We start from the raw sequence: 13,395 nt of genomic DNA, 5'->3' as shown, positions 1-13,395 counted from the left end.
ACTAATTCACCAGGGATAAAAGAATCTGTTTGGATGCAAAGGAGAAGGAAAGATAAAACTTGACACCATCTCTTTAAGCAATTGATTTCAAATACAAAGCTAATTTAATCTTTTTAGCCACTTTGAAGGTATAAGAGAATGAGAGGCATCTGTAAGTGAAAAAATAAATTAACAGGAAAGGGTTGTGGTTGTAATGCTGGCTAAATTCCAATGTCAGTTTTTATAATCCTGTAACAGTGGCACATAATGCCTCTTCCATGGGATGGTCCAAATAAGACTGATTAAACATTTTATATTGTCCCTAGATACTGGGAACATTCAAAGGCAAAGGAAAGAAAATAAATCAAAAAAGAATTAAAAAAAACAAAGATCATTAATCCAGGAGAATCTGTCCCATTAGAAAATGTTCAGCAAATATGTAAAAGCACAAGTTTAGTGCTAGTTTATATGATTTAGAAATTCCTACTCTGCATTTGAGTTACAAAGAGATGGAGATGCTAGCTACCATAATAATATACCAAAATTGCCGACACAGAATAATTCACAAACCAGGCCTGTTCCATGTGAAATGCAATTAAGGCGCAAAAAGATTTTTCCTAGCCTATTAGGGTATACAACAATTAAGTTCATATTTTTTAAATTAGCTCACATATTCATTGATGTGTATAATTGAAAAAAATGTACAATGCTTATACATATGTTGCTAATAGATTACGTTTTTCCTAATTAATAAAGCTGTGGTAAAACACCATTAAAAAGATAGTCTAAATCATTCCAGCAAAATAATATATTAGGTATTTTACATTCCAGGAGTAAATAAAAAACTTTACAAACTATGTGTAATCCCTTAAAACTCATAGTGGTGAAACATCAATACAGAAAAAATAATTATTTCTTGACAATCAGGTTATTTTTTTCTTCAGTTTATGCTTCATATCCTCTTTAATAGGTTTTCCTATTATATGATACCTTGGCTTGATGATTCAGTCAAATAGTTTTATATTAATGCAAGCTTATTTTGGGTTCATATAGTCATTTGACCAATATGAAATTTTACAATTATTGACATATTTATAGGTGTCATAAAATATAAAAAAAACATAAGCACAAATTTTAGCCATAATTTGATTAAATGTATTCTGTGATTATTAAATATGATAAATTTACTTTAAAAGTAGCTATTAAGTAGCTATTAAATTTAAATGTTAATACAACAACAGATATGCCAAATGACAGTATTTTATGTCATAACTTTCTAATGCAAGATGACACATTTATGAAAAATAACAAATTGAGTAATATTAACTTTCCATCCAAATTCTTTCTCATTTTTATATCAAATGTTTTAAGTAATTTGCATTTCCTACTTATAATAAATTTTATTTCATTCTAATCACAAATGTAATGTATGTCCACTATAGAGTTCTATCTACTTTAAATGAAGCAAACTTCCCCACCCAATTTCTAAGTGTGCTTTGAATATATGAAAGTCATTGATACAAAGTAAATATTTTCCCATTTCAATGAATGAATCCTCATGGGAATAAAAGGCTGTGAGTCCTGATTTATAATCATGATGCTGATTAATATTAAATATTAGTAAGGTATTTTTGAAATAAAACTGCATATATGTACATTAAAATGGAACAATTTTAGTAGACTCTGACATGATTTTAATCAAATGCAAATCTAAAGAGATTTCAAATTAAAAATATGTGAGCAGGCAAACATGACTACGTATACAACAAAATGAATTATCCAGGTATTCTACAGACCTACGTTTTTCCCATCTTTAATTTCTATAATTTTCAGACATATCTCCATTAAAGGACAGATTTACAGGGATGAAATAAGTTTTCATATGACAGCTTCTTCTATCCATAAAATATTTTGCTGAGATTTATCTTAAATTCACAGAAACTAGACAGAGAAATTTTTAAATAAATACTGCTTAAAGCCAACTAAAGTGAATAATGAAATCAAAATCAAGCATTTGGAAAAAGAACATTTAAAATACCATCTGTGAGCCTGAAGTTCCTATATAATTATGAATCAACAATATTCATAATTTTTACCTCATCATTTTTAATACTTTAAACATGAAAAAAATATAGGCATTACCTTAAACCACCGACATATTCTTGTTTTTCAAAGATAGTGATGTCAGAGTAGCCTAATCGAGCCAAAAAGGAAGCACAACTTATACTTGCAGGCCCAGCACCAAAAAGAGCAATTTTTGCAGAATAGGCTTCAGGCATGTTTTCGGGGTGAGGCAGAGAAGGATCTCGAATTTGTGTGATATTCATTGTTTTGAAAACCTATGGAGAAATCAAATGCCATGATTAAAAATTATAAACTAACTTTTACAACTTCAAATATGCTTTAATGTTTCAAACACACTAGTGTTTTAAATAAAAACAGGAAGTATATTTTCAGTATTAATACAGTATCATTAGAAGTTTTACTGGGTCAAGTAGATGACATCCTATGCTTGACTCTTTCTCAATCTTTGGAATTCCTTTCCTGGTCACACATCCTATAGGAAGCATTTTGGCTCACTTTCTTTACACCCACTTCTAGGCCAAGTTAAGTGCTCCTCCTCTGAAGTCCTATAGTATATGTTGCATGCCTCTAACATAACTCCTTACAAATGTATCTATTTATGTGTCATGTTTCCATGTTAGTCAGTAGAACATTTTTGTTCCTTGAGTTAGAGACCATATCCTTCATAAACACACACACATATAACTTACTATGTTAAATGGAATGTTATATGTTGTATGTTTTAGGTATTTTTAAAAACATGTTACCATTGTACTACCAGCAGTTAGTACTAATCTGGCACATAGAAAACATTCAGTAAATAATTTGCTGATGCCTGCTTCTGATTATAATAGATTAGCCTCTGAAGGATAACTTTTTAAAATATTTTGAAAGCATTAGAGAGCTATACCTGAAGCTAACCAGACTAGAGGGGTCAGTCAAGATCTCAAGAGAAAACAGAGAAGAAGAGAAGTGAGATGACAGTTCAGGAGTTACTTTTACCCTGGGGATAAAACCACCTCATAGCAGAAAGAGGAAAGCTCTGAATCTAGGAGAGGACAACAGCTCAGAAAAGACAGCAAGAGAGACTGTGGGAATATCCTAGGACTAGAGAAATACAAGGTTTGGGGAATGTAAGAGGCCAGAAACCAGAAGCAGAAGAAAGTGAAGAAAAATAAGCTTCTTAAACTGCACAGGATAAAAGGCTAAGAATCTACACAGAAAATCTCTGCAAAGAAGAGGGGAACTTTCTATACTCTGATGGCCCAGAGGAAATAAAAATGAGTGTAGTAGCAGCTAAAGAAGGAAGATCCCTAGTAAACAGTCAGCTAGAATTCTTGGAGAGCTCTACTCTACAAGTGGCACAAACCAGACGTAGACAAGCAGCCTGAATCAACTCAGCTCTTGTGAATGAGGGTGATTAGTCCTCACTGTATTTGTTTACTAAATGATAGGATAGACCTTCTGTGGAGGGTAATAAGCCAATCACAGCATTTACAAATTTTCATACACACTACCTCGTTTTGGTAAAATAGCCTAGGCTTGTCAACAACTAATAACTAAAAACTTCCTAGAAATAAGAAAATAGAGATGCATATAAAATCCAGGTAAGTGTAGTTATCACAGATTTTAGAATAACCAGAATTAATGTTAAAAAATACATAATAAGAATGTGAACTTTACCAGGAAACTGGAGTTAAAAAAAAAAGAAATACGAGAAGAAAAAAAGTGAACATTAAAAAAAAAAAACAACTAAACACACGTATTTGACAGCAGATTGAACAGGTGAGCAAAAAGGGCAAGAGGACTAAAGATGGGACTGTAATAACTATCTACACCAAAGCATGGAAAAATAGGAAGGAAAATACAGAAAGAAAACTGTAACAACAACAAAAACCAAACATGAAAGAAAAAGAACATATACAGAGCTAATATACACATAATTGGGATCAGAGGACATACACATAATTGGGAGAGGACAGAAAATGAGACAGTAGTAATATTTCAAGAGAAATAGACCAAGAACTTCCCCAAAATAATGAAAGACGTGAAAGCAAGAAGTTCTAAAACCTTTAAAAAGGTAGAAATAAGGAAACTCATGCAGATCACAGTAAAATTGCTGTGGACCAAGGTGAGAAAAATAAAGCATTGAAAGCAACAAAAAAACAAAGACACCGTACTGTCAACAAGCAACAAAAAGGGCTGAAAGTTTTTCTCTCAAAAGAATTGATGGAAGTCAGAAGACAATAAAATGGTATTTTTTGAACAGTGAAAGAAAATATCTTCTACCAGGAATTGTATTCAGAAGGAAAATATCCTTCAAATGTGAAAGTAACATAAAGACACTTGCAGGGAATATTTATTGGCAACAATAAAAGATTTGCTGAAGAATATTAGATGAAGTTCTTCAGAAAGAAAGCATATCACAGATGGAAACTCAGAAATTCAGGAAGGCATAAAGGGCACTGAAAATTATAAATATGTGGGTAAATGTAAATGACATTGACTGTTTAAATTAATAAAGTCACATGGGGTTTATGATAATTGAAAACTGAAATACATGATAAAAAGTATGAGAGATTGAATGAAAGTACACTAGTGTGTAGGAAGTAGTAAAAATATCAACATTTATTAGGCTGCAATTGATTAAGGATGCATATTGTACAACTATAGTAACTACTAAAAGAATACTATTACTAATAGGTAAATTGTTGAGGGGAAAGTAGAATTTTAAAAATATTTTATTAATAAAAGAAATAAATGAGAGAAAATTCATGTAATAGAAGGGCAGAGTGGGAGAGGAGAAAGCAGAAAACAAGTAGTAAGAAAGTGAATATAAATACATACATATGAATAATTACATTAAATGTAAATGGGTCAAAATTATAATTAAAATATTAAGGTTATATATATATATATATATATATATATATATATATATATATATAAAATAGATATACATCATAAGTACAAAGACACAAAAAGGTATAGAAGATGAAAAAAGTTATTCTATGCAAACACTAACCAGAAGAAAGCTGGTATAGGTATATCATTATCCGACATATTAGACTTTCATTACTAAAGTTAAATAATAATAAAAAGTCAATCGCCCAGCCAGAGTTTTCAATACTAAATCCATAGGTACCTGATAACAACTTCAGAATGTGTATGTTAAATAACTGAAATTAAAATAAAAAACTTTTAAAAATAACAAAATTTACTAGCATTTATAAGCTAACATTACATGCTAACAAAGTTTAGAAGCAGAAAACATGATTTTTTTTAAAAGAATCATTTATTGCTGATATCTTAAACAGAATATAGTCTAATATGATTACCTAGGCCAAAAAGTTTATACTTTGAAGTTCAGCTGTGATAAACAGAATAGAATTTTTGAGATGTCTTTCTTGTCTCACCCAGAAGCAAGAGATAGTTTAGTTTTGAGACACTGAATATATGCGACACAAGTTTTACCCAATGGTACGCAAATAAAGTAGTAATTATCCAATAATATACAATACATATCAAATTTCACCTAAGGACATTTTAATCATTTTTCAATTAACCTTTAAGTGTTCTTTAAAAAAAACTCCCAAATATTAAACCAAATAAATGTATCTATTCAAACTGTATCCGTGCCCAACAAAAAGTTGGAAGCTCTTAGGGGGTTTGAAGAAATGAAAGCAACCATATTCCTCAATACATAGAACACCAAAGACATGTACAAGAATGCGAATCATTAGCCTCTGAACTAGGCACCCCAAGGCTCTGCAGCTCATGAACTAGTTAATACATAATCAATATCCTACCTTGCTCAATACACTAATTTATGAATTAATATTATTCTTTTTCCTGCTTTTTTTATTATAATTGTTTATTGCACTGATTTTCTCCCTTGGTTTCATAGCAGGTTGCATTGAAAACTTGATAGTTTTCTAATGAAGTGGATATTTGAATGAAATTTTGTGAATTTTATCACAAATAATAGTAGTATGTTTTAAGAGGTCTGACTTTAAAATTAGACTGCTTGGGGTTGAGTCTTGATTTCCATCATTCTCATGGTTTATGGTATTGAACAAGTCACTTAACATATTTATGCCTGTCTCCTCAAATTGTAAAGTGAGGTTAGTAATATCTATCTTGGAGAGCTACTATGAGGATTAAGTGAGTTAATTCATGTAAAGCACTTTAGAAAAGTGCCTGGCCACTTAGCAAACGTTATTTCCTAATTCACCTAGTGTTCAAACTTTGTGAGATAGAACTGTCCAATATGGTAGCCAGTAGCCACAAGTGACTATTCAAATTTATATTAAATTCATCATAATTAAATAAAATTTAGAATTTAGTTCCTCAGTAACAGTAGCCATATTTCAAGTGTTCAATAAATACATGTGGCTAGTTGACTAATGTATTAAAGAACATTTTCATCATTGTAGAAACTTGAATATACAACATACAGTGTAAGAGAAATAATCTCAAGAACATCATTAAGATAAAAATGAACTAAAAAATTATGATTCAAGGAGTTTTTAGTATTTGTTACATTTGTTTTTGACATAATTTATATGATTATACGGTTATAAAACTTAATTTTTCATAATAGTTGTATTTAACAACCAGTTCATGAAATTCCTGAAAATTTAATCACCCTCTTAAGTTCTGGTCCAATCTGGCTTAAGCCCATTATTGTACTCAGGAAATATGTGAAGGTTCATGTTTTGTTTTTTTGTTTTTTTTAACTTCTGACATGATTGCATCAGCATCATGCCCAAACTTTGAGATATATCAGCTACACTTTTCAACTTCCTCAAGACTGGAAGGAATAAGTGGACCTCTACACTTCTAAAACAGTGATGTTCAACTTCTTTTCAACTAAAATACACAAAATGAACCGTTTCATATGTACACAATATACTTCCATGAAGTAGCCTGATTGTGACACAATGTTTTAAAAAATTGGCTAGGAAGTTAAGTAAACAGATCCATACACATGGGGGGGGGGGGTGTTGATATACAACAAAATACTTTAGAAACCTAAGTAATGTGAATCATTTATATATCCAAAATTGTCATTTTATAAAAGAAAGTAATTAACATATCTAATAAAGTAAATGCTAAACTATGTTTACAATAACAAATCTTGTGATATTTCTTTTAAATTTTTTTTTAACGTTTATTTATTTTTGAGACAGAGAGAGACAGAGCATGAAGGGGCGAGGGGCAGAGAGAGAGGGAGACACAGAATCGGAAGCAGGCTCCAGGCTCTGAGCCATCAGCCCAGAGCCCGACGCGGGGCTTGAACTCACGGACCGTGAGATCGTGACCTGAGCTGAAGTCGGAGGCTTAACCGACTGAGCCACCCAGGCGCCCCTACAATAACAAATCTTGCGATATTTTTTAAGATTACTAATCCGTAGATAGTATGGGTGGAAAAAATAATTCATGCTATTGATTAAATAGCATAAATTAATCTTGTCCTGAAACTTAGTCAATTAAAACAAATTTAGAAAATTTAAGAATGTTAATAAATAAATAGTAATAAGGCACATTTTTCATTTCCTTTTTTAAAACTAGTTCAGTCTTCAAATAAATGTAACTAAAATTATAAATAATTCATAAATAAATGCTATATTAAGTCCACTTATTTACAATATCAAAAGAACATTTCCTAATAGATTTCTTGAAGTGTAATTCCCATTGTTTCATAATACAACAAAAACTTAATCCAAGACAACTGAGCCCTTTAAGTGAGAAAGATAACTTTTTTAAAACAAACTTCAGCTGTCATTCCTTTTATTAATTTTCTAACATTGAATTATCTAAGCAAAAGATTCAGGTGTCTAAGGAAGTTAATAATACAAACAAATAGGTTAATCAATGTCACAAGGAAGTAAATTAAGTATTTAAAGATGCATAGAAAGTATGCCCAATACGTATTTCCCTACACTAATAAAAAGGCCAATATTCACTCAGCATATACTGTGTGCCGGGCTTTATACTAAATCTCTATACAGATGTTCTCATTTAGTCTTCAACAATTCTGTCATGGTGGTACAGTTATGATTTCCATTTCCCAAATGGAAATTCCATTTCACAAAGTAAGGATTTTATGCTGAGACTAATCTACTCCATTGGCCTGAACTCTTCTTACACACTGTCATTGTCAAATTTTTATAGTGGTTTTCCATAAGAAATCATTATGTTTCATATATATATAATCATATATTTCAGTATGAAATGCATAACTCAAAAAAAATAACTATTACATGAATTTATCTCTCCTAAGTCTTACAATAGCCAGCAACAAAAGTTGGCTATACTTAATAAGTTAAATTGAACTTACAAGCCAACAACTGCTAATGAAGTGTTTGAAAACACGGGACTACGTATGCCATTTGGTTCCCTATCATGCTATTCTGAGACAAGAAACTAAGGCAGTCAGCTGCATCAAGAGGAACGTGATTTTATTTATACTCAATCAAATATTTTATATTTATATCCTTTTAAAAGTGTTCCTTTTCCTACCAATGCACTTAGAGTATTTTAAGATTATTTTACTTTTCATCAGGAGTACATAACAAACATTTATAGAGCCCTAAAATATAACAAGCACTGTGTTATAGAAAACAATAAAAAGGTTTTCAAATAGCCCTAAAGGAGCTGGTTGGGGGCTGATTACTGGGTTTATGGCTGTTAAAATTATTTTTATTATTTTTTAATGTTGTATATAGTTTTTGAGAGAGAGACAGAGACAGAGACAGAATATGAGTGCGGGAAGGGCACAGACAGAATGAGACACAGAATCTGCAGCAGGTTCCAGGCTCTGAGCTGTCAGCACAGAGCCCAACACAGGGCTCGAACTCACAAACCCCAAAATCATGACCTGAGCAGAAGTCGGTTGCTTAACCAAATAAGCCACCCAGGTGACCCTAAAATTATGCTTTGGCTATCTCCTGGGTGCTTTGCTATGAACTTTACATAATTTTTTTTTCACTTAGCATAGCTTACAATCTGACTTTCCCTATAGATTATGAAGTAATCAGAAGGTTTTCCCCTCCCATCTGTAATCCCAAGGCATAGTAAAATTCTACCACATAGTAAGCATCCAACAAGATTTGGGTGAATTTCAAAATTCCTGAACTCCTGTGACAGACTCCAACAAATGAGTAATAGTAACCAAGGAAATACAGTTCTCTCTCAGTGATACAGAAGGACAGTTATTTATAAACAGATATCTTTCTTGAGAAACATTTTAAAGTAGATTTCTGTTCATAAATCACCCTGTGATTTCTGACCTTTCACTCATCTGGAAAGTGTGTATTTCTTTCATCATTCCAAGTTGATTTTACTTTACTAGCATTTTGTCCAGAATTTCCACATTATTTTGAGGCAATGGAGAGATTATCCTGATTTTAAAAAGGAGAACATTGAGACAGAGAGACGATAGGATTTCTTCCTAAGTCTCCTCACATACTGGAGACAGAAACAGCTTAATTTTCTAATCATTATATAACAGTGCTCTCTAAATGAAAAAGAACGTAACATGGCAAATGCAAGGATATTTACCAATTCTGATTAGAGGATAACTCTCATTTGAATACTTCTTACTTTCTAAAATGGCACATAATGAAAATCACCATAAATGTTTGGTAGCTATAATTCTTCCTCAATTACTCTATTTATTATTATTAACCAAGCAATAGCAAAAATAAACTCTGGTAAAATGTAGACAAATAAAATATCCTTGGAAATTCTGGAATACCTCTACTAGTTGAAGGATGAATTACATACGGGTGGTTGTATTCTGTGCCCCTCTTAAGTTTATATTTTTGTGAGTATTTAACTTGATTTCACTATAAAATAAAACATAATTTCTCATAGTTCCAAAAAGGATATTATGTCATCAGTTGAGGTCTAAAAAATCTTAATAAAAGTAATAGATTTTTATTTGGCTGATTTCAGTTTCCTTGAGTTTTTTAACAGTATTACAGCCTGGTTACCTTTTGAAATGAAGAGATTACTATTTTTGCAACCAAAGTAAGTTACCTCAAATTACATGCCTTCTAGGAGATGCTTCTATATAATTTGCTTTGTAACTTGCTTCCTTTTGTAAAAGAAGTCAAAAGAAATACTGAGTACATACTATTCATTTTAGCCATCCCTTGAGAAGAAAATTCTTAGGCTACATCAGAGTTTTCTTCACCACATTAAACAAGGGACACCAAAAGTAGAAACTTTGTTTCAAATGTATGAGGAAAAAAGAAAAACTCCATGCCACAGAAAATTTTCAGTTATTAAAATTATTAATAAATTAGTAATTCTTAAGAATTTTATTTCATTATCTTCTTACTACTAAAATGAACGTTATTGTGAGATATTTCTGGTATGGTAAAAATACTATGTGATTTGAGATCAGACTATTCTATCCCATTCAATTTCGACTTTAATTCAGCAAATATTTTACTTACCCTCTATGTACGCTATAGAAAGTAGCATGAATGAGACATAGATCCTCTAGTGAGTAGCTCTCTGGGTAACAGAGTATTCATATGTCTTAAATATAGAAAAATTATTACAATCAATCTGACACATGTATGATTCATTTTTACATATGATGCTCTTGGAGCTCATGAGAAGGAAAATTCACTTAGATGAAAGGAAAGATAATACCTGAGCCAAATCTCTAAAAAAAAAAAAAAAAAAAAAAAAGGTCACATGTTATCTTAGAGACTTCATCTCTCTAAATGTCAGCTCTAAAATTAAGGGAGGAATAATTACCTCAGCAATTTATTGTGAAGACTGAATGAATCAATGATGATAACCTCCTGAAATTAATGCCTTCTCTTTATCTCTTCTAGGTGTTTAACATTTATATCTCCAGTCCTAACAGTTTTCAAAGCTAGGTAAGATTGCTCATTTTACAGACAATGGAACTCACACCTAAGTCATTATTCTTACATTATACTTCATATTTTATTATAAGTAAACTGTATGTTATATTTGAGATTTGAGGCTGCAATTGAATTAAATGGTTGAAGTTGACCAAATACAATTTGAACTAAACATAGGTGTTTAGTTCAGTTATGAGCAACTTTACTGATCCAAAATCTTATGCAGGTTCAGATTAACCAGTACACGCACTATTTTGCCTTTAGGATTTGCTAATGATATTCTCTGTGCCTTGAATGTTTACCCACTCTTGACTTTGCTGCATTTGATAAACACCTTTCAGGACCCAGTTTAAATTTCACTTCTCAGCTCAAGTTCCTCTCCCTGCTAGGCTACCTATTAGGTTTCCTAGCTACTGGCTCCCATAGTACAGTCTCACTGCTCCCTCTCAGCACTTCATTGTAATTTGCTTGTTTAATTGTCTTTCTTTCTCACCAGGCATAAGTTCCCCAAAGGCTAGTATCATTCCTATCTTCTTCATCACTGTATCCTTTGAACCCAGACACTGCTTAGTACCTAGTTAGTCACTACAAATGTTGGTGTTGGAAAGTAAAGCTGCCAGGGGCCAAGCAATCCATGTTACTGCTTACTGGGGACAAGAGGATAGCAGAGAGGCAAAAGAAAGGGGTGATGAAATGGTGGACGAGAGGGATCCTCCCCAGTGCTATCTGCTTCAGTTGATTATTTTGTATGTATATGATTTTGGGGGGTAACAGCAGTAATGATTAACTATGGAGCCAATGCTACTTGTAAGCAAATGAATAATAGAATAAAAGAATAGTAATTAGAAGGCAGTCATAATTAAAACTGCCTTGTTTTAACAAATTGATTGTTACATGATATGCCATACAAGCATTTACTAAACGATTTTCAAAGAGCCAGATTTTGTTTTGTAGATCATCTTTTTTTTTCCTTTTATGTCCTATTTCATTATTTTTCTATTATTTCCATTTCCTTTCTCCTATTTTTTTTAGAATTTACCACCGCCTCTACCACCACACCCATCCCCACTCCAATTTGCTCTCCTTCTAGCTCCTTAAGATAGACATTGCCTTCAATTTTCCTGTTATACACACTTAACACAATGTATTTTCATATAAAAAAAAGATTTCTCTGCACTTAATAGGTTGTCAGTGAAAGTTTTCATTCAAGTCTAAATATTGTATAATTTCTATTGTGATGAATTCTTTAACCCATAAATCATTTATGAATGTGTTTTTGAAATTTCCAGACAAAAATTTGTTATTGTTTCATTTTTATAATATTTTTATTTTTTATTTCTAATTTAGTTATGTTATAGAAAAAATACAATCCATACATACTTATTTGGAAATATATACATAATTCTTCTGACCTAGTGCATGGTCAATTTTGAAAAATTTTACACAAGTATGTGAAAAGGTTGTAATCACTATATTAGAACAGGGGGTACAGGAACCTTTTAAATCAATGTAATAAGCCTTATTCAAATAAACCTTATTAATTTGGGGTGAGGTAATAAACTTTATTAATTTGTCATGTGTATACAGTTCATGAATGTCACATATTTTAAGCCATTCTTTTTTCATTTTCTACTTTTGTTACATATTAATATCAGTACACTAGCTTTCTTTTTTTTAATGCTTATTTCTGAGAGACAGAGACAGAGAGAGTGGCAGAGGGACAGAGAGAGAGGAAGACATAGAATCCGAAGCAGGCTCCAGGCTCTGAGCTGTCAGGACAAAGCCTGACACGGGGCTCGAACCCCCAAACCGTGAGATCGAGACCTAAGCTGAAGTCGGACGCTTAACCAACTGAGCCACGCAGGCACCCCAGTACACTGCTTTCTTATGGTTAGTGTTTGCATAGTATATCTTTTTTCAACCATGTTATTTTCAAGCTTATTGCTAAGATCTTTCTCTTCTAAGATATCACATAATTGCTTAGTATTTATTTTCGATTTATAGTAGTCCCTTATGTTTTAATACACAAACTTAATAAATATAAGTTATTGTGGCTAATTATATATTTGGATGTATTTCTACTATCCATTTTATGTTTCCTATTTATCATGCTTTTTCTTTGCTTCTCTCTCTTTTGTGTTCTATTTTTGCTATCTGGTCTCTGGCTAAACTGTGTTCTACCCACCTACCTCTTTTTGTTTCTATGATTGCTTGAAAGTTACAGATTCTATTTCCATATTTTTTTGTGATTAGCTTTAAATTTTTAACATATATATTTCAATGTTTTTAAAAACATATTCTCAAGTTGTGAAGTACTCCCTTCTCCTCCCAACATAAAAGACAGTTAACTACCCACTATACTCTCCCACATGCCCCTCACACACCTTCCTTGTCAATACTGTATAAAATTTTATTGCTATTTTTATTTTACCATGCTAAAATAAGTTTTATTATTACTTTA

At 31.7% G+C, this 13,395-nt stretch overlaps 1 protein-coding gene across 1 annotated transcript in view; it reads right to left on the bottom strand.

Moving 5' to 3' along the window:
- The window catches only part of DPYD (dihydropyrimidine dehydrogenase), an 850,732-nt gene that overhangs the window by 591,136 nt on the left and 246,201 nt on the right, over positions 1-13,395 (bottom strand). Inside the window, exon 6 of the mRNA XM_019457587.2 lies at positions 2,122-2,318. Within this exon, the coding sequence (XP_019313132.1) occupies positions 2,122-2,318 (197 nt within the window). The remainder of the gene's footprint in view (positions 1-2,121; positions 2,319-13,395) is intronic.

The sequence above is a fragment of the Panthera pardus genome, unplaced genomic scaffold, assembly GCF_024362965.1.
Source record: "Panthera pardus isolate Hobbes unplaced genomic scaffold, ASM2436296v1 HiC_scaffold_11, whole genome shotgun sequence".
NCBI classification, from domain to species: domain Eukaryota; kingdom Metazoa; phylum Chordata; class Mammalia; order Carnivora; family Felidae; genus Panthera; species Panthera pardus.
The sequence above is the reverse complement of the archived record's forward strand: the minus strand, read 5'-3'. Positions and strand labels throughout refer to the sequence as shown.